This window comes from Momordica charantia (genome assembly GCF_013281855.1).
Source record: "Momordica charantia cultivar OHB3-1 chromosome 7 unlocalized genomic scaffold, Mcharantia_2.0 BLBB01000007.1, whole genome shotgun sequence".
NCBI classification, from domain to species: domain Eukaryota; kingdom Viridiplantae; phylum Streptophyta; class Magnoliopsida; order Cucurbitales; family Cucurbitaceae; genus Momordica; species Momordica charantia.
Genome location: NW_028275165.1, coordinates 16914856 through 16939806, shown reverse-complemented (window position 1 = coordinate 16939806; position 24951 = coordinate 16914856). Strand labels below are relative to the sequence as shown.

Sequence of the window (24951 nt, the reverse complement as noted above, 5' to 3'; positions counted from 1 at the left end):
AAGTTTGAGCCTTCAGTTGCAAAATTGTATCTTTTAGTATATTTTTGCTAAAATAAATATATACTTTTTATTTCGGTCTAAATATAAAAGGTAAAAATGATTTTAATCATATATATTTTTTTAGTCTAAACTTTGAAAATGTCTATTTTAGTTCCTTTTAAAAAAATAAAAAATCATTTTCCGTATTTCAACTTTTGTAATGTTTATTTTAGTATCTAAAATTTAAAAAATAAGCATTTTAGTCATTTCTATTATTTTCCATGCAATAAACATCTTGGCCAACCTATGTGGCTCTAATAGGTTTAGAGGTGAACATGTTAATACACATCACTAAAGTTACATTATCAATTTACTAAAAGCAAAATAAAATTAAGGTTGAGTACTAAAATAGGCCTATTAAAAGATCATAGGTGAAAATAAAATAGACCTAAGAGACACGTATTATTAAAATAGATATTTTAAAACTGCAGGATCAAAATGAAATTTAAATGGCTGAAAAAGCACATCTGGTTCATGTATTTTAATTGAAGTAACCATTTCATTATTGAATTTTAATATGTAATAATTTAGTGGATAAAATATTCTTTTGGTCCATAAATTTGAAGATATATTTCTATTTAGTTTCTAAGATAAAAAATCTGACACTTCACATTCACATCCTAACCTTTAGTAAGTTGTTATAAAAGATCATTATTGAATCTTGACATCATATTAGTGAGTTGTATATTTATTAATTTTATATTATTTTTAATTTAGGTGACATATTTTTTTCTTTCCATCTTCTCTTCCTCTATCTTCCCTCCTCCTCGAGTACTCCTCCAGCAACATCGTCGCTCTTCTAAATTCTATAAAAATGTAGGGATGAAAGATTGAACTCACCACTTATTGATTAGAGATATATGTCAATTATCGCTGAACTATGTTCGTTTTGACACAAAAATAAATAATTTAAAAACACATAACTAACATAAACAATTTTTTTAATAAACAAAAATTAAAAAGATATAAATCAAAATAGACATTTTGTAGGTAGAGTATAAAGTAGAGGTGTTCAAAAAACTCGACCCAGGTTTGGGTTGGATTAGATGAAGCCTTGGGTTGGGTTGGGTTGTGACTGTTCCAACCTGACCTTTACAAAATCGGGTCAACCCAACCTAACCCGAATTTATGCATGTATATATATCTTTATCTTCAATGTCAACCGTCCATTTAGTGTTAATTCTAGTATTTCATTCAAAGTTTTTATATTATCTTCTTCCATTTTGTATCTTAATCTCAGTCGTACATTAAGTTTTAATCTCAACTCCCCACTGTCGATAATTAAAAATAAAAAAATGAAAACACAAACCAACAATTCAACCCGAAAATATTGGGTTGAGTTGACCTTCCCATTCTAACTATATGGTCAACCTTTAAAATTCAACCCCCTCTTGATCCGATTCAATCCAACCCAATCCTGCAATCTCCACCAGAGTATAAAGACCAAAATAAAATAAATAAACCGGGCTAAAATAATATTTAAACCGTTAATCGAAGGGAGTGGATTTGGGGGCGAACACGCTCCACATCTTGACACCTCGCTCTCGCGCCATCGTTACAGAGAAGGAACCACCAATTTCAATTCTGCGGAGGAACTTCAATCTCTCTCTTCAATGGAGTAACAGCGCCACGGAATATAGCAGCATTGCAATGGCGGTTTCATTTTCACCTCAGCATTTGAACTTGAAGCCCTGTCTCTGCTCTTCTTCTCGTGCCCGATTCTCGTCGCCGTCCTCCGCCGTCCGCCCCGCCGTTATTCTTCCTGTAAGATCAATTTCTCTCTCTCTCTCTCTCTCTCTCTCAATTTCGGATTCCGATTACCATGAGTGAGTTAAATCGATCTTCGGTTTTGATTTAGGGGTTGGGGAACAACTCCGGGGACTATGATAAATTGACGCTTCTTTTGAAAGAGCGGCACGGCGTCCCCGCCGTGGTTGTTAAGGTCTCGAGACTTGACTGGCTGAGGAATGCGGCTGGGTTGCTGGATCCCAGTTACTGGCGCGGCACTCTCCGTCCCCGCCCTGTTCTCGATTGGTACTTACTTCCACTGTCGGTTTCTTTAAAATTGTTTGAGAAGTAGTGGGGGATGCGTTAGAAATTTGGTTCCCAATCTGTGAATTAACTGCTTGATTGCTTAAGCCGGTGAGCAGGTATCTGAAGAAAACAGATGAGGCAGTCCAAGAAGCCAAGGAGCTCGCGCAAGGTTTGCCCTCATTTTTGCTAAGCCACTATATTTTCATTAGTTTTACTTGTTATACTTTTTTCTTTACTGGTCTTTAAGAGAGATTTTGAATGTTTTTAGTTCAAACAAGTTGTGGGATTCGAAATTTAGTATTGTCGAACATTTTTTTAACACCAATTGAGTTGGAAATACCAATGTGCATTCTTATGCTGCAAAAATCTTCGACAACCCAAGTGATTTCTTAGTGTTTTAAAGGCTTGAAATATTTATAAATACTGTTTCTGTTTCAAGCTTCTAAATTGAGAACTTAATAACTTAAAACTCTAATTAAAATTGATTTTATCCTTTCGCCACCCCACCCTTTTCTGTATTTCATGTGTTTCTGTTTTCATCTACAAATTATTTACATTCTTGGTGTACCATAGTTCCTAAAGAGTCGAATTATCTCAATCTTTAGGCGGGTCTTTGTCCTTAATCGGGCACTCAGCGGGTGGATGGCTTGCACGAGTCTACATGGAAGAATTTGGTATATCTCATATTTCCATGCTGTTGACTCTTGGAACCCCTCACCAGTAAGTTAATACTTCTCTCATCATGCTTCCTGCTCATTAATCCATGCCATAACTTTCAATTGTTTAATAGGCGAATGACATGACTTCAAATATATGTATTAACGTGCTGATATAAGCACATGTTAAAGTTATGTAGGCTAATTGAGGTATTGGATTAGGCTGATATTGAATGGCAAAGCAACAATGATCAAAATTATTGTGTTTTAAAATTCAATGGCTAAAAATTGGCCCTTCAAAAGTTTAAGGACCGAAATGAAATTTAAACTTATCTTTGATCATATACATCAACTTTTTCCATTGAATGATCGATCACTTGTTTGATTGAATTATATATGTTTGCTGTCGTCCTGAGTTTATTTAGTTTTCATGTAAAAGTAGAAGCAAAATAAATTCTGCAACTTTTTATTAGGCCACCCCCGAAAGGTTTGCCTGGAGTGATTGATCAGACGAGGGGGCTTCTGAATTATGTGGACAAATATTGCTCAAAAGCTGGTTACAATCCTGAATTGAAATATGTATGTATTGCAGGAAGGTAAATGGGCAAAATTGAGATCTTATTTTATATTTTCCTTAGTGAAGAATTCAATATATTTCATCTTTTAACGAGAGTAGGACCTTATTCTTCCAATTTATAGAAAAAGTTTTGACTTAGAAACAATCCCAAGAGAGAAAAACTATACATTTTAGGGACACAATTATATACAGTTTGATCTGAAATCTGTTAGATAGAGAAAGAGAAGTTGGAAAATAAGAAATTATATATCTTTCTTTCCTTCTGAGTAATTTACACTTCGTTATCTCTCTTATCTAAATTTTTTGCTATTGAGTGAGCAAAATTTTAGAGAGAAAAAAAAAGAGTCCAAAAGATACACTTAGAGATAAATTTGGAAGATAATAGAGAGCAAATTTTAGAAATATCGTTTACTTGGCTACTCCAAGAAAATAGTAAACATAAAACTTCACAGACTTTTTCTCTTGAATTTCCTAACAAAATGTGCTGACATCAATAAACAATCGGGCACTACAAAATGCAGGTTCATCCAAGGGGCTCGCTTGTTTGGTAATTCAGATGCAAACATTACTCCTGCAGCTGCTTCCATCACCAACAACCAACTAAATTCGGAGTTAGCCATAGCAAATGACACAACTAATTCAACAAACTCGCCCACATTCCGCGCTCGCTTCATCGGGCAAGGTTATAAGCAGGTAATCGAATTGGAACGTTGGACAGTTGATAGTAGATTCAATTTTGCTTATTTCATTTTGAGTTCTCTTTGGTGAAGGATCAAACTCTGAACTATGCTCGAATTGACTGACTGTATCAGGTATGCGGGGAGACGGAGGTATGGGGAGATGGCGTGGTACCAGAAGTGTCTGCTCATTTGGAGGGAGCAACAAATATTAGCTTTGATGGAGTCTATCACTCCCCTGTTGGTTCAGATGATGAATTGAGGCCCTGGTATGGCTCCCCTGTTATTCTTGATAAATGGGTTCATCATCTTCTCAATTAAATCATATTGCCTTCCCCTCCCCAATTCATGACTCTCAAGTTTATAAAATTAAATTCCTTTCCCTCCTCGATCATTTTCTATTACTATTAGTGTATTTTTATTTTTTTTGACTTGATTGGTTTTTTAAAAAATAAATATAATCATTTTTCCTTTTAAATTTCGCAAGTTTATGAATAAATGACTTGAATGTGTAGCAATATTGACATTTACCGACCTTAGGAATTAATAATTACTATGTATGTGTATTAAACACAAATTTAAAAGTTAAACTAAACTGGTAATTTAATCTAAAAAGAACAAATGAACGGTGCAAACTACTACCAAACCCTTGTATTCTATTTTTCATTTTTAAAAATAATTGTCTATATGGTAACAACATACCTTATAAAAACAGATGTATAATTGTATAAAAATTTTTTATAGTATTTTAAAACAACTTTATAAAACAAATATATAATCTAGTTCAATTAGTCAAAGTATAACTTACCTAACTTACCTTCCCAACGGTTGCATCTATCATGCATATATCCATGTCCAAGTAAGTATGGTAAAATACTTGCCTCCATATTGATCTGACCTCCTAATGTGACATATTTTATTGGGTCAAAAGAATTCCATAGATTCATATATCTATTAAATGCAACAGAAATAGACCAATAAGAACACGGCACATAAGGTTATAGGACTGATGTGTAGGCAAGTATTTTTCCTTTCCGGTAAGTCCAATGTCTGAGAAAGAAGAAATACCTCTTTTTTCTGAGATCAGAGTCGAACCAAAAAAGAGTACACTGAAGTCATGGGATTAGATTAAGCAAACACAACACCACCATCATCATCAAGAATTTTGGAAGACAGGATGATGAGAGAGAAGTGTTAGAACAAGTAAGTTAATGGATCATGGCACTGGAAAGTAGTTAACTAGACTTCACAAAATGAGGGGATAGCAATTTTCCAATCTCTAAGAACCCCACTTTATCTCTGCCATCAAATATTGCCTTCAGCTTCTCATCACAATGGATCACTCTCTTATCACCAGGGTTCTGCATACCACAAAATAAAAAAATATACACATATATATATACATCACCAAAATCTTCCAAACTCAGAAAAAAAAAGGGTAACAATAGGTTAAAATACCATTAACACCATTAACAAAATACTAGCATAATATAGCTGATTATGTGTTTTTCATGGCCTTTTTGGAATATCCATCAACATCCACATTTTCCTCATATTTTTTTCAATATTTTCATCCACAAAGAACCATGACGTAAGTTGATAATAAACTTCAGGCTGAACAAGATCACTTTCTAGGGTGCTTCAATACAAAAAGTTGAGGTGTTTCTTTTGCGATATATATATATATATATTTTGATATGCGTAAGTGTCCAGGTCCGCTTGCGCGCAACTCAACTATTCTCTATCTTACCCTACTATATTTGATTGTCAAGGTAACTTGTAGGATATTTAATCTTTAAGTAGGTGGCTACCATAGTTTGGACTCATTCCCTTTAAGTTCTTTACTATTTACATTGGTCCTTATTGACCACTAGACCAAACTATGATAATTCGTTTGCTATATAAACCGTGCATAAGTCATACACACTACAGATACACACTACAGAAACTCACGGATGACATCCATTTCATTTTATAAGAGAGAGCAGATCCTGGTATTACAGTTACACCAAACCTATAATAGGAAAACATTAGAGGTGTTTTCCCTCAAATCAAATGAAATGGACAAGAAATTGACAAGTGCTCCCCGCTCTAAGCAGCTAGCTTTTTGGAGCTGAGCATAAACCCAAATTAATCCTTAAACCTCCTTACTGAATAAATGCCATTGTGGCTACAAAAAGACCAGGTTGGTTATGATTATTCAATCCAAATTAAACTTAGGAACAGGTGAAAATAGAAAAATAAATACACATAAATTATTTATTTATGGTAGGAAATAAAATAGAAATATAATTTTTTTTGGTTCATCAACCATGGGTCGATGAAACTCTTCTAAGTTTTAAAAAATAAATACACATAATCTGCAACCGCAATTTGGGACTTTTAACTTATAATTTAACCTAATTTTCAGATTCAGACTTTCCATTTCGGAAACCTTCTTCGATCTAGGCTTCATATTTCTAAATTTTTGTAATGCACGTATGCTGAATACAGAATCTGCGCGAAGAGGGCTCTCATCGGATACTCCATTAAATCAACACTCCACCTCAAACTTTAAGCTCTAAGCTAACGTAAATTTGAATTCCAAGGTATTCTCAACGAAACTAAGGCGACCTTAACGAGGCAGAGGAACAGAGCGCAGGAAATAAGGAACTAGCACAACGATACAGAAAAATTAGGTCATATCAGGAAAAACAAGAGAGAAAGGGAAGTAACCTGGAGATTATTCAGCTTGATGTAGGACCATATTTGCTTGACAGCTTCAGAACGCGAAGTCTCGGACATACCGAGGAAGCTACCGAGAGCCGGAGACACTTGGACCGGCTTGAAGATCCCCGACGAACGATTGACCTCTTTCTTTGCTCCGGATTCTGTGGAAGTAGCGGCGGAAGCTTTCAGCTTCGCCTTCGGCTTCGAGGCCGCCGACTTGTGAGAGGTCGAAGCGGCGGAAGAATAGGAAGCTCCGGTGGCGGATTTGAGCGAATCCAATAGGGTTCCGCAAGCTCTGAATAACCTGGTGCCATTGCTAAGACCCGACGCCATTTTGCTCCGAGGAAGACGACGCAGAGATTTTGCCGCTTTTGCTCTGACTGAGATTTGGGAGAAATGGGAATGGAGCTTATGAGACTGAAGCCTGAAGGAATTGGGAACCCAATATAAATGGGCCAACGTTGGTTTTGGCCCAATGTGATGAATTTATGGGCCACTAGACCTAGCCCAACTTTTTTTGTTTTCTAAAGTTTAATCTATAATTTTAAATAGTTGGATTTCAAAAATAACCAACTTTTATAAATTACAAACCAGTTAAAAGTAAGGATTGGTCTATTTATTTTCGAAATGTTTATTTTGATCCATACATTTTCAAATTTGGTTCATTTTAATTTTTGGACTTTCTCAATGTTTGTTTTAGTCTCTATACTTTTAAAAAGTGATTAGTTTGGTCCATTTTTCAAAATTTTAACATAAATTCTACACTTAACGAAAATCATTTAATATAAAATTATGGTTATATTTCAAGAAATATAGGGGTAGTGTTGTGATGAAATTATGATAGAAAAAAATTAGAATTAAAATAAAATAAATGGTCCAAAATGGTCACTTTTTAAAAGTACAAGACATTTGAAAGTAAATTATCAAAATTAGCATTTTGAAAGTATAGGGATTAAAGTTAACATTTTGAAAGTAAAAAAACTAAAATGAACCAAAGTTGAAAGTATAGGATCAAACTAATGTTTAGTTATGTTATTAGTGACCAACTAGAGTGTAGCCTATTGATTGATGCACTTGAATCAGATGTTCAAATCCTTGCTCTCATATCTGTGATTAATTATTTTATTAAAAAGTTGTGACGGGTTAAAATTTAATTGGGACCATGATTATCTGGCCTAAATTCAAATTTGATATTGTTTATTTAGCTCAACAATATGTGAGATGGAGGTCTCGATCACATGATCTCTTGGTTGAGGTTATAATACATTTATGGAAAAATTAGGACTCAAAATAGTTAATAACAAAAATATTTATTTTTTAAGGATCCTACCATGTTCGCCATCGAAGAAAGAGAAAAAATCACTCAAGATGAATTTCAGACGTGATCGATGAACCTCAAAGGGACTAATCTCTCTATTGTCGATCTGCATGCTAGTGGAACTACTTTAGAAAAAGTCATATTCAAAATGAGAAAACAGCTAAGTTTTTAGTATTATAGCTTGATAAGTTTTAGAATCATAGCTTTATATCAATTATTGGATTTAGTATTATACACATTCATAGGGATAAAGAGTAGTCATCGTATATATATATTTTTAATGAAATCACTTATATCCTTTGTTCTTTCGTCACACTATAGATTGCACATAGAATAAAATTTCTTTTACTTGTCATTTTTCCCATTTGACAAAGAATAAAACTTTATATTTTACTCTCTTCGCCCCTCTCCTCTATCTATTTATCCATTAACTACCATTTTCTTTAATACAATATTATAAAGATGAAAATTTGAATTCACGATCTTATGGTAAAAAATAGATATTTGAACTATGCTCGAGTTGTTTCAACCTTACAATGGGCATGTATGTAAAGAATTAAAAATAACAACCTCTTGATTCTTAATTCTTAATTACAACGATTGGAATTAAACTTTGTAAAAAAAAAAGATTAGAATTAAACATAGTGAGAAAATTCTCTTTCATTACTTTTTGCAAAGATTGTGTAAAATTCCATTTTGTTGAGAGAGAAAATCTCTCTCTCTCTCTCTCTCTCTCTCTCTCTCTCTAAAAATCAAGTTGGGGAGAGGCAAATTGGCAGTCTCTTATCCGTTGTTTTATCAACAAATGCTCCAAATGTTTTCCTCTCCTCCATAGCTTCCTTCTTCTCCTTCTCCAATCAGCACAATTTTCCATCTCCAATCCCACCCTCCAAACCTTCTCTCCCACTTCCCAATGAAACCCTTTTCATTTCCTTCACATTCCCCCCTCTTCCGCTTCTGGGTGGCCGACTGAGCGCAATTTTCACTGCATTTCCTCATGTCCGCCATAGCTACAATCACAGAGTAGCAGAATCCATAACCCACTTGGAGGACGAAGACGAAGAAGAAGAAGAAGAAGGCGATGTCGTGTTTACTTCCCCAATTCAAGTGCCACCCCGAAACATTCTCAATCCAATTCAAGACGACGGCCATAACGGTTACAACCACGGCTAATTACTCTCACCATCATAACTTTCTTCCCACCGCCAATTCCAGTTGCAGTGAGTCTCTTACTCTGTCGTTCTGTCGTTTCCCAGTTTTTATCTTGTGGTGCTCAAATGGGTTTTTGCTGTTTTTGATGTCTTGTTTGTGTGTTGCTTGATTTTCAATCTGAGCCCAAATGGGTTGCTGCTAGTTGATTAGTCCAGCCATGGCTTCAAGTTTTTTGAGTTGGATTGCTTTAAATGGTGGAAGGATTTTCAAATGTGGTTGTGTAGCATCTAAGTACTGATTTGCCTTGAAACATCTCCCAAATGATGCTTGATAGTTTTGACATTGTTATAGTATCTGATGAGGATTTCGAGACATATTTTCTTTTTCAAATATATTGTGCAAGTTTTAGGTAGACTGTTCCTCATGCTATTGAAATACTGTGTTGTGTGCTCCATCTGCCATAGATATATGGTTTATCTCTGCTTGGCCATTTTGGCCATATGGTGATCAAATAAGTGATTGGAAAATATAGTCTCAGTGCCACCAGGAGTGGAACAAGGAAGGAAGGTTACTCTTACTTAGTTCGTCTTAGATTAAAAAGATTATACAAAGCAGTTAAGATTTTAACGCTTTTTTTCTCCTTAATTTGCCCTCTCTGAACTTTCAAAATCAAAAGATTATATATATATAAAAAATTAGAAGGTTTAACTTTGCCTCTTCCTATTAAAAATTTTGGCTCTGCCTTGGAGCACGAAGCATCCAATTATCGATATTAAAGGGATTCAAAATGACTTTGGAGCTCGAGAAGACCAATCAAAGGCCTCTTTTCCTCTCTTTAAATAATCAGTAACCTTTTTCCACATCATTATTGAGTTGGCAATTCCTATCTACAGGGGTAATTGATTCCCTATTATTTAAGTAGAATGGAGAAGTGAAGTCCCAAGCATACGAACTTTGGTACTCCTCTTGCACCAGATGGTGATAGAGCAAGAAGCAAGACTTTCTGTGTCAATTTATGCCTTTATGTGAAACATACTTCCAAAACAGCTGATTTCCCATTAAGGATTTCATCTATACGTTTGAAGTTTTGTTTTCATAGATGGAATTATATTGCTGATCCATCTTTACTAAATCTATAACCAAGAAGTTCATTGAGTTGAATGTTAGTGCGAATAGCGTCAATTAATTTTATTGAAAGTTTTCTTATAATATTTGTTTGAATTATGCAGCTAAAGTTAGAGATCCTCATAGTTTACGGACACAATGTATCTTGTCTGCTGCATCACCATCAACATCAACTGGAACAGCCACAACATTCAATGTGGAACGACTTAAACTGCCTCCTTTAGATGCTAACACCGACTCGATCTCTGCAGAAAGACTAAGATCATATTTAAGTGCAGTCGAATCAAGTTTTGCCTCGACACTTCTTACCAGTGAGGAGGCTACAATAGCAGCTGCTGCAGCTGAAGCCGTTACTCTTGCGAAAGCAGCTGTCAAGGTTGCTAAGGATGCAGCTCTTCTGGTTAATAATAGCAACTCTTCCAAAACTGGAAAAAAATCTCAATCTTCTTCCAAATCTGATGCTTTACATTTCAAATGGGATCAATTTATGGAATCCGAAAGGGCTGATATAATAGGAGTACCAGTTGGGGTTAATAATCGCCCTGCGGAAGGTGATGCTCTGCAACACGACACGGCAGAATCTGATTACACAGATCCAACAACTGAAGAACTTGAACTTTTACAGGACGAACTCTCTAATATAGCTGTAAGGTCAAGGCGTCAGACAGAACGGAGGGCTAAAAGAACACGAGCAGCAGAGAAGATTGCTACTAGTGTAGTGTCAGTGAAGTCTGGTTCTAGCAGCCGGAAGAAGCGTAATTCTGTCCAGGAAGTGGACTACTCCGATCCATTGCGTTACTTAAGAGCGACTACAAGCAATTCTAGACTTCTTACTGCAACTGAAGAACTTGAATTGTCAGAAGGAATTCAGGTTTGATTTTTAGTCATCTAACTGTTTCCTAAAATTATGTCTTTCTACTGGATCAAAGACCACATTGCACATGGGAAAGAGAACATTGATCTCCCAAGTGAAAATAGGATTAAATCAACTCAGCCATGCCTTCATTGAATTAAGTTGTCAGAATTCAACTTTACAGTCATTACTAAACCTGGCTCTGTTTGTTCCTTACCAAACAAACAGCATGTGAATGTCGTTTGATAATTATTTTGTTTTTTAAATTTTAGCTTTTAAACATTACTTCCACTTTTGCTTTTATATCTTCTTTTTAAAGACTAAAAACAGTAGTTCAACACTTGTTTTGTTTGCAACTTTTCCTTCCCAATTTTTTAAAATTAATTTGACATAGAATCTAATGTGTTTGTAATAATGGTGAAACAGAAAACTAGAAATGAAATTGTTATGAAACGTGCTTTAGTTGCCATTTTTCCTCTCTCCAAAAAACAGGGGAATTCATCTCAATGTGGAGAAAATTTTCAATGTTCGTTGGGAATATAAAAGGAAAAGGGAATGAAATGGATATACTCAAACCAAAGAACATGAATTTAGCTTAGTTCGATTAGCTTTGAGACTTAACAGTACTCTTCAATTTCGACAAACTGATAATTTTGCGTGAAAGCGCCTGTAGCACTGTTAGTCTTAAATTACTGATAGCATTTGTTATCTTCATTAAAACCTTCCATAAGCAGTCTGATCCAGCTTGAAGTTAAGAATCTAGTTGTAGTTTCCTTGTATCTGGTTCTCTATTGGAATGCATATAAGAAAGCTATTGTCAACACCTTGGCTATTTTTATGGTGTTTATGGGTTAACATCCTGATTTATTTGTTATTCTGATGTGTCACGTTTGATTCCCGAAATTTGTTTCAATTATTTCTTAATCCAGGACTTATTAAAACTGGAAAGGCTCCAAGAAGAGCTTAGGGAACGGTATGGGAAAGAGCCGACCTTTGCACAATGGGCTGCTGCTGCTGGAGTCAATCAGAGGACACTGAGGAAGCGTCTAAACTATGGTACTTTTTGTAAAGATAAAATGATAAAAAGCAACATTCGTCTTGTCATATCGATTGCAAAAAACTATCAGGGAGCTGGGATGAATCTCCAAGATCTAGTTCAGGTACTTTTCATTGTTGCATGCTAGCCCAAAATACTTATCAATGGAGACTGAAATATGAATGCCTTGTTTCAGTTTTGAATTATGCTTGTGTGGACATGCAGGAAGGGTGTCGAGGCCTTGTACGAGGTGCCGAAAAATTTGATGCTTCTAAGGGCTTCAAGTTCTCAACCTATGCTCATTGGTGGATAAAGCAGGCGGTCCGAAAGTCTCTTTCTGATCAGTCAAGGACTATTCGCTTGCCAGTATGTTTCTTTTTCACTGTAATTGATTTTGAGTAAACAGGAATGAATTACATTATGTAACAATACAAAGGAGAAAATTTTATAACCAATGAAAGTCCCAATGAGTTTACTAATTGAAGAGATGAATGGGCAGTTTCACATGGTGGAAGCAACTTATAGGGTGAAGGAGGCTAGAAAGCAATTATACAGTGAAAATGGAAGACATCCTGATGATGAAGAAATCGCAGAAGCAGCCGGACTGTCGATGAAGAGGCTCGCTGCAGTACTGATGACTCCGAAAGCACCTCGATCCTTGGAGCAAAAGATCGGGATCAACCAAAATCTCAAACCTTCGGTCCGTCTTATTCCTACCCAGATTTTCTTTGATTCTCATTGCAATATCCACCATCTTTTACCTGTTTGATTCTCATGCTCTTTTACAGGAAGTCATTTCCGACCCCGAAGCAGAAACTTCAGAAGATCTGCTGATAAAACAGTTCATGAAGCAGGATCTCGAAAAGGTACTCGACTCCCTTAACCCGAGAGAGAGACAGGTAATTAGATGGAGGTTTGGGATGGAAGATGGCAGGATGAAAACACTGCAAGAAATAGGAGAAATAATGGGTGTAAGTAGGGAAAGAATTAGGCAAATTGAGTCATGTGCATTCAGAAAACTCAAAAACAAGAAGAGAACTAAACATTTGCAGCAGTATCTGATGTCATGATGATGAGTCTCCATCAAATTCAAGAGTTAGATTCCTCCAAAAGTATCTATTTTCTGATATGAGGCTTAAAGAAGGCTTGTTCTTTCTCTCTTTTTTCTTTTTTTTCTTCTGTAACATATATTATTATGCATCTTTTTTTCTCATTTCAGGATAGAGTAGTATCTGATTGTTGACAGAATAATAGGTACTTTCTGTTCATACATATTCAATTTTAAATCAAGTCATTTCTCTTGATTCATGACTGTGGCTTGTGGGTCATTGTCTATGTGTTTTAGGGCTGTGTTAAAATTTCTAGATTCTGTTGCCAAATTCTGAGTCTCAAGATCTGAAACTTTAGGTTGTTTTTTGTTTTTTGTTTTGAAAATTAAGTTTGTAAATAAAATTTTCACCCATGTGTTTGTTTTTCTATCTACTTTTTAAAAACGTTTTTTTAAATCTAAACCACGATTTGAAACTAAAACTAAAACGGTTAAGAAATAAAATGGCCAATTAAAATTATCTTCTTGGAAAAAATATTTATTGCCTAATCTTAAGATTAAGTTTTGCTTCCCATGAAAAGTGAAATTCAAATTTGGAAATTCAAATTTCAAATCGGAACTTAGAGCTTGAAAGAGCTGAACAATAAATAAAGATTAAGGAGAAGAAAATGAAGTCTTATGTATAAGTTTGTTTTAAAAAATTTAGTTATTTTTTCAAAAAAAAAAGTCTATTATTTAATAATTTTGAATTTAGTCGATTATATTTTAATACTTTTTAAATATACCATTTTTGTTGATGAATATTAAATTTACGAGATGTGATACTTAGTGAATTGATAGAATAAATTTGGTCACCTAAATAAAGAAAAGTCAAAACTTATGTCAACTTCTTAGAAAGTTTAGACGAAGAATTAAAACATTTTCTCTTAGGTTGCCTAATTTCTCTTAGAACATTTGTCAACTCACCAAATATCATCAACTAATTTTAACATTCACGAGGGGCATTATTGAAAAATGCTAAAACGTAAGAGACTAATTTGAAAATTTTTAAACAATAGAGAGACTAAATTGAAATCATTCAAACATTAGGGACTAAAACATATACTTATGACCTGTTTGATAATGTCATCGTTTCTCATTTCCTCTTTTTTAATTAGATATGATAACCAAAGTAACAAAATTTATAATTTAACCTAAGTTTTTCAATCTATTATTGATAAAAGTTTAATTGATATTTCAATTTTAGATAATGAAATTATCTCTCAAGGCAAAATGAAATGCAAAATCACCATTCCACAAATTTGTTTAGCATACTTCACTTTCTATTATTTGAATTGTTCAATCTTTACATTACTTTATTGTTTTCTCTTAAAACTTAAAAAAAAAAGTTAAATATTTGAATGAATTTAATTATTTTCAACTAATTATTATTAAATGTCAATTGTTTGCATCGAATTTATAATTTTCAACTAATAATCTTAATTCCAACAACTTTTCATTAAATCAAACATGAAAGATACAATTTTTTTTAGGTTAAAATACTCTACCTTCCTTCCTTCGAAGTATCTTTTTTCATTTTGTAATTTCAATTTTGATTCATTTTAGTCACTATACTTTAAAAATGTTCCTTTTTATTCCTATACTTTTAAGAAGTTATAATTTTGATCCATGTTGACAAAATTTTAACACAAATTCTATACAAAATATTTTAATATAAAACTATGGCTACATTTAAATAAATATATTGAGTATAATGTTGTATTGAAATTGTGATAAAAAAAAGAGATGCAAAATAAAACTTTTTAAAAGTACAATAACCAAAATAAACGTCTCGAAATTACTAACATGGACTAAAATAGACAAAAGTTAAAATACATGAACCAAAATAAATATTTTGAAAGTTAGGACCAAAATGCACAAAAACTAAAAATATAAATACCAAAATAGTATGTTAAATTTTATTTATTTATTTATTGAGATCATAATTAAACATTAAAACCAATAGTATTTTGTTATAAATGCGCAATAGATAAATAAAGATAAACTAATAAATTTTTTTTTATTCACCACTAAATACGATTAATATATCCACATGAGTTTAATTTAGCGGTAATTAGCACATGTCTTAGATTAAGAGATCATGAGTTCGAGTCTCCCACCTCACTTGTTTTTATGATAAAATCAATTTTTTAACGTAATTATATATATATATATATATATATATATATAAGGATTGATCCTTAAATGTAATAAAAATTAGATCTCAATTTTATAGAAATGTTCGTAAAGGTATCAAGAAAATATTGACTTCGATAAAAACCAATTAGACGAATTAAAAAATGACTCGACACATGGCGGTAATTGTCTCCTAAATTTGTGTGCATCTAACTCCTATTACTTGTAATTTACTAAAAAATGGAGAGACAAATATAATCAGGTATATAAGAGATGATTATTTGTTGTAACTATGATATACAAGTTACTCTGGATCGTATATGTTGATGCAAAAATTTGACCTACCAAAATTACCAAATTTATACCAATTAATAGATCGACGAAACCTGCAAAATAAAAGGGATTACACACCGGTGTGGTGCTAGCCACACACGCTTCAATGCCTAAGTAAGAATTAGAGTTTTATGTGAAGCGTAGCAAAAAATAAAGTTTTGTAGCTTATCTTCATTATGATTAATTTTCTTTTATTTATAGAGAGAAAAACCTAAGGTCAGTAGGATATATATTTTTTCATAAATCTAGAGGGAAAAAAATAGTGTTTACTAAAAAGTAAAACGTTGTATATATCTTACTAAAAAGCGTAGCAAATTTTTCTTTTTTATTTCAAGGTTAAATTACAAGTTTGCTCCATGAATTTTCAAGATCATGTTTACTAAAAGGTAAAACCTATGCATCATAAAATTTTAACGTTGCATATATGTTAAATCCCTTGCATTAAAAGTTTCTAATAGATTTATGTTGTGGTGTAACTTTTAAATTGTGGAATCAATAGCAAATACTTATTAAACACAATCGAAAGTGTCGGTATCTATTAAGAATCTTTTAAAATGTCGGGACTAGATAGACCTATTTTAAGAATTCATAAACTTATTACAAATTTTTTAAAGTTTAGAAATTTATGATAATGTGACATTGAAAGTTTAAGTACAAAACTTAATATTATAATTATGGCCGGTTTAATAACTATTTCGTTTTTTTTTCTATTTTTAAAAATTAGGATTTAAAAACTTCTTTAACCATGTCTTTTTTTTTTTATCTACTAACTAAGAATTCAAGTCCGTATTTAATGAAAGGTGGAGAATATACCAAAAAGAAGATAGACACCCCTTCTCTTGAAGTTACAAGGCTATTTTGACGAGTTCCGACGAGAGAGTTGTCTCATGCCCCTAGTATTCTCTACCTAACCACCTATGTTGATTTCAGGTACGGGTACCTTTTTGTAGAAGGTCGTTTGAACTTTTCTTAGGAGTATGACATGAGATACTTCAACGTCGTAGTGCCTAATACTCGAACATTGGCTCAAGTTATCTTCTCTACCTCTTCTTACCTTGAAAAAGTAGAGACACCTTGCATCCTTGAATCAATAATTATCTTCTGACTAATCTAGCTTCCTCCCTCTCTCAGGACAAGAAGAGTAGTACAAAAATATTCACCTGTTATCCATTGACTATGTCTTTTGACTTAATTTAGACCTTGACTCACCTCCCCTAAACGAACTTTATATAAGAACTCAAATGAATTATGCTTACATTGGCCTAAAACGAAATAGATATCAAAGCCCAATAGCACAAATCACATCCAACAACAAGAACATCGGATAATCCGAAAAGAAGAATCACTTCAAAATAGGAGAAGGAAAAAAAAAAAAGATACCAATTGATTTCCCCTTTTTCCAATTTAATATCATCTACATTTCGGTGTAGCCTCTAAGCAGAGCATAAATGGCATAGAGTCAATATCACGCCAGCCAGCCCGTTGAAAGCTTTGGACTTTGGAGGTAGAACGCGAAACAGAAAGAAGCAACGAAACCCACATTAGAACCAAGCAAAAGCATCTAAAAAATCAAAACACCATTCATTTTTCATATACAACCATAAAGGCAAAGTTCAATTAAGTGTTGCAGCTCAGTCTGTGCAGTTGGTAGTGACATTTGGCTTCGTTTTTGGAAATTTTTTCACAGCTTCTTCTCCAATCCTCTCTCTCTTTCGCTCTCTCTTGCTTTCTCTCTAGAATGTAGCTGTATTTGCAGGGGAAATTCAAGCATTCCCATCAATTCCAATAACCCACAAAACCCCCTTGAAATTGAAGGCCATGTGTCCGTTTTCTCTCTCAATTCTTCTCGTTTTCTGAGTTTCCGAAGAGGGGAATTTGGGTTTTATGATGAAAATCAAAGGGGGAGGGAGGAAGAAAAGAGCGAGCGGTTCGACGGAGGTTGTGGTCGTGGGTTCAATTCACGACGCCATGGATGGCGGTGAACTTCATCTCCATGGAGGCGACTCGTATTGCGCTAATGTGAACAGCAGCAGCAACCCCATTAATGGCGCTTCATCATCCGCCGCTCCTTCGACTTCCCATTTATCGGACACCCACCAAGAGCAAAACCTAGAAGAGGCCGAAGACGATGCCGAAGGAGACGAAGAAGATGAACAGGAGGGAGACGAGCATGATTTTTCTGCTCCTGCTTCTGAGAGAACCAATCTCGATGAGGGCTTCTTTGAAATTGAAGCCATCCGCCGAAAAAGGGTTCGCAAGGTATGCTCTCATTTTCGATTTACCTGAAGTTTCCCTAAACTTTTTGCCCCTTTTGGATTGAGAGAATGATGGGTTTCTGAATCTTTGTTCATTTACTGATATTGGGTGTTCTTGATTCCAACAAAAACAGGGCCAGCTTCAGTACTTGATCAAATGGTGAGTGTTCCCCTCCATTGTTTGTTTACTTTGGTTTCTCAGAGCTTGACTGTGATATAAATTCGGATTACTAACCAAACTGAAATTTACTGAAGGCGTGGCTGGCCGGAGACAGCTAATACCTGGGAGCCCTTGGAGAATCTCCAGTCGTGCTCTGAGTTCATCGAGGCATTCGAGCATAGGTATGGTATTCTCTCTTTTTTGTTGGTAGCTGGAAGAAGCATTCTTTGGCATGTTATGCTGATTGTTGTGATGGTTTCTTGTCAAGTATATATGATCTAATGTTGTTGAACTTGTGTCTTTTGAAGGTTAACGATGGGGAAGCGGAAGCGGAAGCGAAAACATGGGGTTGTTCATACTCAGACCAAGAAGAGGCAGCATCGAGACAACTTTTCTACTTACAATGTCACCGATGTCGAAATCAGCGTTGTTGATCAGCGTCTGCCCTCTGCTCCTATAAACATGTCTAGCTTTACTCATCCTTATGTTCATTCTCAATCTGTAGTTTGTAATCACGAAGGAGAAAAGAATGGAGCTGTGACTGCTATCGAGAGAGCCAAGCAAACCGATATTGATAATGTAGGCAGGAATCTACCTCTACGATTTGACCGAAAGAAAGACGAACGTGAGTATGATCCCAAGCTCAGTGAGCTCAAGGCAACAGTATTAACCAACATAGCCATTACCGATAAACTTGCGATAAATTTTCAAGAAGGCAGGACATCAGAGAATAACAGTCCTGCAGCTGGTCTTTCTAAAAGTGTCGCTGTGGAACCCATTTCCGAAAATCGGTGCACCGGAGCTAAGAGAAGGAAGTCCGGTTCGGTTAAAAGGTTTAGACAAGAGTCAACTATATCTGAACTGCCTATGGCTCAAAATGCAGAATTGACATTGGCTGTAGTAGACTCTGGTGTTGGAGTGGAACCAATGGGGGTTGAGAATTCTGGATATCACGGGGAGAGTTTAAGTCGCAATAACAAGACCGATGAAGCGAGGAACGAGCCGAGTATCATCAAGATTATCAAACCGTTAGGCTATTCGGCATCTGTGTCGAACAACATTCAGGATGTTTTGGTCACTTTTGTGGCTATGAGGTATGTGCTTTGTCCTTCTTTTAGTTTAATGGTAAATATACTTCTCAACCATATTTTTAGACTATCTGTTCTTCCAAAGCAAAGGATAGGGGTGTAAGCAGGTTAGTCCAGGTCAGTTTTTGGTTGAGGTCAACATATCGGTTTAAGAAAAATCAAACGTTGATGCTGAACCAATGAAACCGATGTTGAAACCGGTATTTTAACCGATTTTCTGGGAACAGTTTGAAATTAAGTTTAAAAACATCCATAGTACAGTTGTCTGAAGTTTATAATTATTTTGTTTTTTAAAAACGATGGGTTTCACCCATTAATTTCTTTGTTTTGTTATCCATATTTTAAAAACATTTTCAAAATCTAAGCTAAATTTTTTAAAACTAAAGTTAGTCATTAAAATCTTGTTTGGTTGTTTTTGAACTTGCTAAGAAATCATTATCAAATGGAGCCTCAGGTTCTAGATTTTCAATTTCACCGATCTATAATCAGATGTAGCTCTCTCTTATTTTTCCTTTTCCCCTAATTCCTATTTCTCATTTCATCATTTTAGGTTTTTTATGTTCTGCATGTTATGTATTTCTTTTTTGGACTTGTTTCTAAAGCTATGAATTACTTCTTTAACCATAAGATACATTTTTCCAGCGAGAGGCAAGCTGTAATGTGGTAGCTCTCTAGGGGAGGGTCTCCTCGGTCGTTGCCGTAGGCTGTTCTCTTCTTTTGGTTTAATATGTTCTGTTTCTTATAGAAAAAAAAAATGTATTTTCTTGTTTTTTATATATGGTGTGTGATTATTTGATTGAAAGCTCTTATCCTTTCATTTTAATCGGGGAAATTAAACATTTTCACATTTTTCACAATTTTCAAGTTTGATCTTTTCAAACCATGATGACCACCTACCTAGGATTTAATATCCTATGAATTTTCTTGTCAACCAAATGTAGTAGGTTCAAGTGGCTGGCCCATGATTAGTCAAGGTATCCACAAATTGGCCCAGATGCACGGATATCAAAAAAAAAAGTTTGATCTTATTTTTTACTTTTTATTTTTTGAGGAATTGTGAGTGTTCGGATAACCCATACTCACCTTGACTAGTCTCATAAGACAAACTACTAAACGTACGACCTTTGGTGGTAGAAACTCATGGGATTTAAATATTGAAAGGATATTCCATTGAGCTTTTTAACTTGCCATTTCGATCAATGGGTGAATCGGTTGTGGGTTATTTATTCAAAATCATGTTCAAACTTGAAACTCCTTTCTCATTGATCCTTTAAAATTTGTTTCTTTTCCCATTGGGGTTTAAATATTATCTCTGTGCCTGAATCGGTTGTGTTAGCTTTCATATTCTTGAATGACTTTATTTTTTTGGTTTCCTCGGTTATAGGTCCGATGGAACGGAAGTGATGGTCGATAACAAGTTCCTCAAGGCTAACAATCCACTGCTGGTAATTGGTTATCCTATTCTTCAGTGTTATATATATGCTTTTGAACTGCCTTAAACAAATGCTCAATTGTTTTCCCTCTGATTCTAACCGCGGTGTTAACTAATATCAGTTGATCAACTTTTACGAGCAACATCTCCGCTATACTCCCAGATCATGAATTGCATAGCTATGGATGACGGTATGACTTATCGGAATCTCCGTTTTGTTAGTGATTTACATTTTAGTGCTGTACTGCCTCTTAGTGCACGAGATCGAGTGGTAAGAAGATGGTTAAGCAAGGTCTGCAAAATTTTAGTTCATAACCGTATATCTCCGATCTACCTCTTGCTGTGCAGAACAGAACAGAGATTAGAAATTAGAAGTCTTACAAATTTTCTGGTAATGATGAAATTAACGTTTTATATGTAGCTGCATCGACGTTACAAAGGTTTTGTACATATTACCGTTCCATGTTGATCTCCTTGCAGTCGATGCACATGTTTAACCGTATTTTCTTTTGTTTCTCAAGTGCAATGGATAGGATTGATTCTACTTTTTGGTGGGTCCTAGGGGGTCAATGCAATGGTTGTGTGGATTGCGTGCGTGTGTGTATATATGATTTTGTGTTTTTCTGGAAGTTCAAACGACGCGGTAGTTAAGTTTTCTTGAGGTGTATTTCATTCCTTTTGGTGCATTCATGGACGAAGACATGTCGAAGTTTTGCCCGAAGAAAGCGTGAAAAGCTGTTTATAAGCAATGTTGCCCTCAAACAAGAATGGAGAATAAGAATCGCTCCTCTCTTTTGATGGTAATGTTGTTAATGTCGTTTACACGGCTATAAGAATCTATTATTTTTTTTTACTTGTGCAAAACCGTGTGACTGGAGAGGAAATGCTCGCTTCATGGTAGAGTGGCATTTTTCGATCTCAAATGTTGCATCGTGTACAACCGTTTTTTATTTCTCGTCTTCCTCTTAACCCAACCGTTGTGGTTTGAACTTACTCTATGAAATCATCTAACAGAGGATGGTCTGAAGTCTGTCCTATCAGCGTTTGTTATCATTTCTGAAGTCGAGTCGACCCTAGATGCCAGGAACTTGCTCTATGAAATCATCTATGGATGAAGCAACAGGTTTATGTCATTCCCATTGATTCTCATGCCTTCTTTCCCACTTTTGTGACCCATCTCTTAGATTACTTTTCTGGTTTGGTTTACTTCTCTCTTTGCTGTGGAGCTTTGATGAAAAGACTAAAGAGACGGAAAACCACTAAAAGAAGGGGTTTAATTTTAGACATCCAGACTCCAAAAGATTTTAATTATGTTTTTAGATTTTGTAGGATTATTTCTAAGTCATTGTTAACTTTGGTTGATAGAGCATTTGAATCGAGGAGAAAGAGAGCTTGGCTGGAAGAGGATCGTAACATGAGAGAAGCCTTCCAGTAAACAGCATACATGGTTGGTCATGGTTTAAGAACAGGAAGTACAGGAAGTGAATTCAATCAAATTTGGTGTACAAACCATTTATACTTAAATTGCATCATCCAATTGTCATAAAAGCAAAGCCACAAAAGCGGCCTAAGGGTTCAATAGAGGAAATCCCGTCTAAAAGAACTATAAATATTTAAAAGTTAAAAAACAATCCTCGTACACAAGTCAAAAAACACTTATGTTCCTCGAGCACTCGTTAAAGTAATGATTTAATCTCTAACGTTACAATTTAGTCTCTATAGTTAAAAAATTGAAACAATTTAATCACTACTATGAAAAACCTCAAAAAATAAGTGACGACTCTTATTACATAACGATTTAGTGTTTGTAATTTATAAATACATTTATCCCCTCGTCAATTTATCAATCTACCCATTTAAGAGATTCAATCAACCCTTAACAATATTTTTCATGACAGGGACACTAAATCGTTTCAAACTTTAAACTACATGGACTTTGTCATATTGTTACATATTAAAGTTTAAAAAGTTTAAAATTTTATATATTAAGTGGAAGAACTAAATCGTTACAGTTTATGGACTAATAGTTACTTTAATGAAAAGACAAGACCAAATGCATTTCTTAACCAAATTTAGAAATCTCCATTCTCCAACACATCACCTCTAAGAAGTCTAATCCCCAACTGATGAGCAACTGGAAATGAATCAAACATTTTCTGGAGAATATAACTGTAAACTTATCATAATACAATAGCCAGTTGAAGAGATGCAACAACTCAAAAATACAAAAAGAATTGAAGAACACAATTCCGACAGATGAGAGCAAAAGCTAATTCTTAGGAATGTTCTTTCCTACAATCTTTGCAGGGGCTATTCGAAGAAGGTTTCCAGGCTTACCAGGGACAGCTCCTTTGATCATCACAACATTAAGGTCATCATCAATCTTCACAATCTTGAGTTTTCTGATCTTTGTCTTGGTTCCTCCCATCCTTCCGGGCATCTTCTTCCCCTTGTACACGCGTCCGGGTGTAGTTCCTGCACCGATTGATCCGAGTGCTCTGTGGCTCTTCGAACCGTGGCTCATTGGACCCCTTTTGAAGTTATGCCTCTTGATTCCACCTAAAAAATAAATACAAGGGGGTTTCATAAGTCAAATTAATAATCGAGTTTTGCTCGTGTGTTGCAAATATGATAAATGGTTAAAGTTTATCGTAGTCGATCAACTTAGGTCGGACTTTGGAGGGTAATTTGAGTTCACATCTTCATAATATCTTTCGGGTAATATGAATCAAAACCTATACATGAGAGGAGAGTGTTGCTGAGTATATCAATCTAAGTAGTTAAAACTTACGTTAATCTAATGGCTTCTTTGAAGATTTAACATGAATATCAAGATGTATGCACAATATTAACTAATGGCTTATTTAAAGATTTAAAATGAATATCAAGATATAAGCAAAATATTACGGAATCTACCGACCCTACAAGTAACAGTCAAGTCGGCAAAGACTTGAAGTCTCTTGGTCATACTGGCTTAGAGGTCTCAAATTCAAACCTTCTGGTAAGCTTAATACCAAAATAACCTTGATGTCTTTCGAGTCGGGCTTGGAATGGGCGTGAGTGCCTCTGAGTATAGAGGAGCAAAGCTCCGACTCCCAATTATTAAGGAATCTACTGTGGCAAGGTCCATCACTAGATGGCAATATAATGTGTTCTGATAAAAGTCTTATCCTCATCCACACACAACTTTTGAAAAGATTTAGAAGTCTCAATTCTTATCAGACTATGTTTCAGAGCATGGGACATAAGAACTGAGAAATTTAATGACTTACCCTAAATAATTTTGAATACAAGAGAGGGGATTTAGAAATTTCAAACTTCGGCTCTGGATGAAATGGAGAGGCTTCTCTTTTTCACCCCAAACAAACTCCAAACAATCAGAATGCAATCATGTATTCAAACAGCAAAAACATCTATGAAAATTTCTCAGCATGCCTAAATTCAACTCCAAGCAGAGAACAGAATCTTGAAACTCAGAGGAAAAACGAAAACCAAGGCAATATTGGAGCTAACAGAGTTTAAACAGAATAAGAAAGGAACAAAACCTTGAAATCCCTTTCCAATTGTAATGCCGGAGACATCAACCAGATCACCCTCCTTGAAGAGTTCATTGAAATCCATGCGCTGATTGGGCTCGAATCCATCAACAGACTGCAGGCGAAACTCCTGCAGATGGCGCATAGGAATCACTCCCGCTTTCTGGAGGTGCCCTAATTCGGGTTTGGTGAGTTTCCGATCCCTAACCCTACGATATCCCACCTGAACGGCACTGTATCCGTCCGTGGCCTCCGTCTTAACCTGCGTGACAATGTTGCCTTCCTTGAAACCGACGACGGTGACAGGGACGACCTTGCCGTCCGGCTCGAAGAAGCTCATCATTCCAAGCTTGGTGGCCATTACTCCAATGCCGGCCTCCATGCTCATACAAATTGACAGGCCATGGTTGGTGCGTGTAGCGGTGCTTGGCCTAGGAAATTGCAGACGAAGCGAGAAGTTGTTGCGGTGGGATTTGGGAGGAGGAAGTGCGAGGAAAGAAGTTCTGAGTCTCGGAGATGAAGAAGAAGAAGGATTGTTGCTGAAGATGGGATGGCTTGTTGAGGTTGAAGGTGATGAAAATGATACGACCGCCATTGTTGCCGCTCTGAGTTCAGAGATTCATGTGAAGAAGAAGAAGAAGAAGAAGAACTGTGGGAATGAGACGAGTGGCTCGTTTTCTTATCCGCTTCCTCTCTATGGAAAATATTTTATTTTATTTATTTTCCTTCCATCGTTAAAAATGTAAAA

The 24951-nt window shown here is 35.2% G+C and overlaps 5 protein-coding genes across 8 annotated transcripts; 3 read left to right on the top strand and 2 right to left on the bottom strand.

The window, feature by feature from the left end:
• The first annotated feature begins 1529 nt into the window (after positions 1–1529).
• Positions 1530–7296, top strand: LOC111022802 (alpha/beta-Hydrolases superfamily protein). Of its 4 annotated transcripts, none has more exons than XM_022300066.2 (8): positions 1530–1803; positions 1898–2073; positions 2190–2242; positions 2679–2793; positions 3203–3325; positions 3828–3999; positions 4119–4252; positions 6572–7296. In XM_022300066.2, exons 1-8 carry the CDS (start codon positions 1690–1692, stop codon positions 6588–6590), a joined length of 906 nt encoding a protein of 301 aa, XP_022155758.1. In that variant the 5' UTR covers positions 1530–1689; the 3' UTR covers positions 6591–7296. The 4 variants fall into 4 exon arrangements, with proteins under 4 accessions (XP_022155758.1, XP_087982779.1, XP_087982777.1 ...); XM_088126653.1 differs by having other exon boundaries at positions 6477–7296; XM_088126651.1 differs by lacking the exon at positions 6572–7296 and adding an exon at positions 5697–5939.
• LOC148210468 (upstream activation factor subunit UAF30-like) lies at positions 4956–7025 on the bottom strand. Its single transcript, XM_088126654.1, has 2 exons — positions 6699–7025; positions 4956–5344 (listed from the first exon to the last, which is right to left on the bottom strand). The coding sequence occupies exons 1-2, from the start codon at positions 7023–7025 to the stop codon at positions 5219–5221; spliced, it is 453 nt and encodes a 150-aa protein (XP_087982780.1). The 3' UTR covers positions 4956–5218.
• A 1436-nt stretch (positions 7297–8732) lies between the features above and the next one.
• On the top strand, positions 8733–13484 carry SIG2 (RNApolymerase sigma subunit 2). The gene is made up of 6 exons (XM_022300089.2): positions 8733–9230; positions 10392–11158; positions 12070–12300; positions 12402–12542; positions 12676–12876; positions 12965–13484. The coding sequence occupies exons 1-6, from the start codon at positions 9092–9094 to the stop codon at positions 13244–13246; spliced, it is 1761 nt and encodes a 586-aa protein (XP_022155781.1). The 5' UTR covers positions 8733–9091; the 3' UTR covers positions 13247–13484.
• A 3727-nt stretch (positions 13485–17211) lies between these two features.
• LOC111022803 (chromo domain-containing protein LHP1) lies at positions 17212–21213 on the top strand. The gene is made up of 6 exons (XM_022300067.2): positions 17212–17991; positions 18122–18147; positions 18243–18329; positions 18456–19241; positions 20620–20680; positions 20790–21213. The coding sequence occupies exons 1-6, from the start codon at positions 17617–17619 to the stop codon at positions 20835–20837; spliced, it is 1383 nt and encodes a 460-aa protein (XP_022155759.1). The 5' UTR covers positions 17212–17616; the 3' UTR covers positions 20838–21213.
• A 1595-nt stretch (positions 21214–22808) lies between these two features.
• Positions 22809–24906, bottom strand: LOC111022824 (Ribosomal protein L3 family protein). The gene is made up of 2 exons (XM_022300096.2): positions 24213–24906; positions 22809–23226 (listed from the first exon to the last, which is right to left on the bottom strand). Exons 1-2 carry the CDS (start codon positions 24796–24798, stop codon positions 22937–22939), a joined length of 876 nt encoding a protein of 291 aa, XP_022155788.1. The 5' UTR covers positions 24799–24906; the 3' UTR covers positions 22809–22936.
• Positions 24907–24951: the final 45 nt, after the last annotated feature.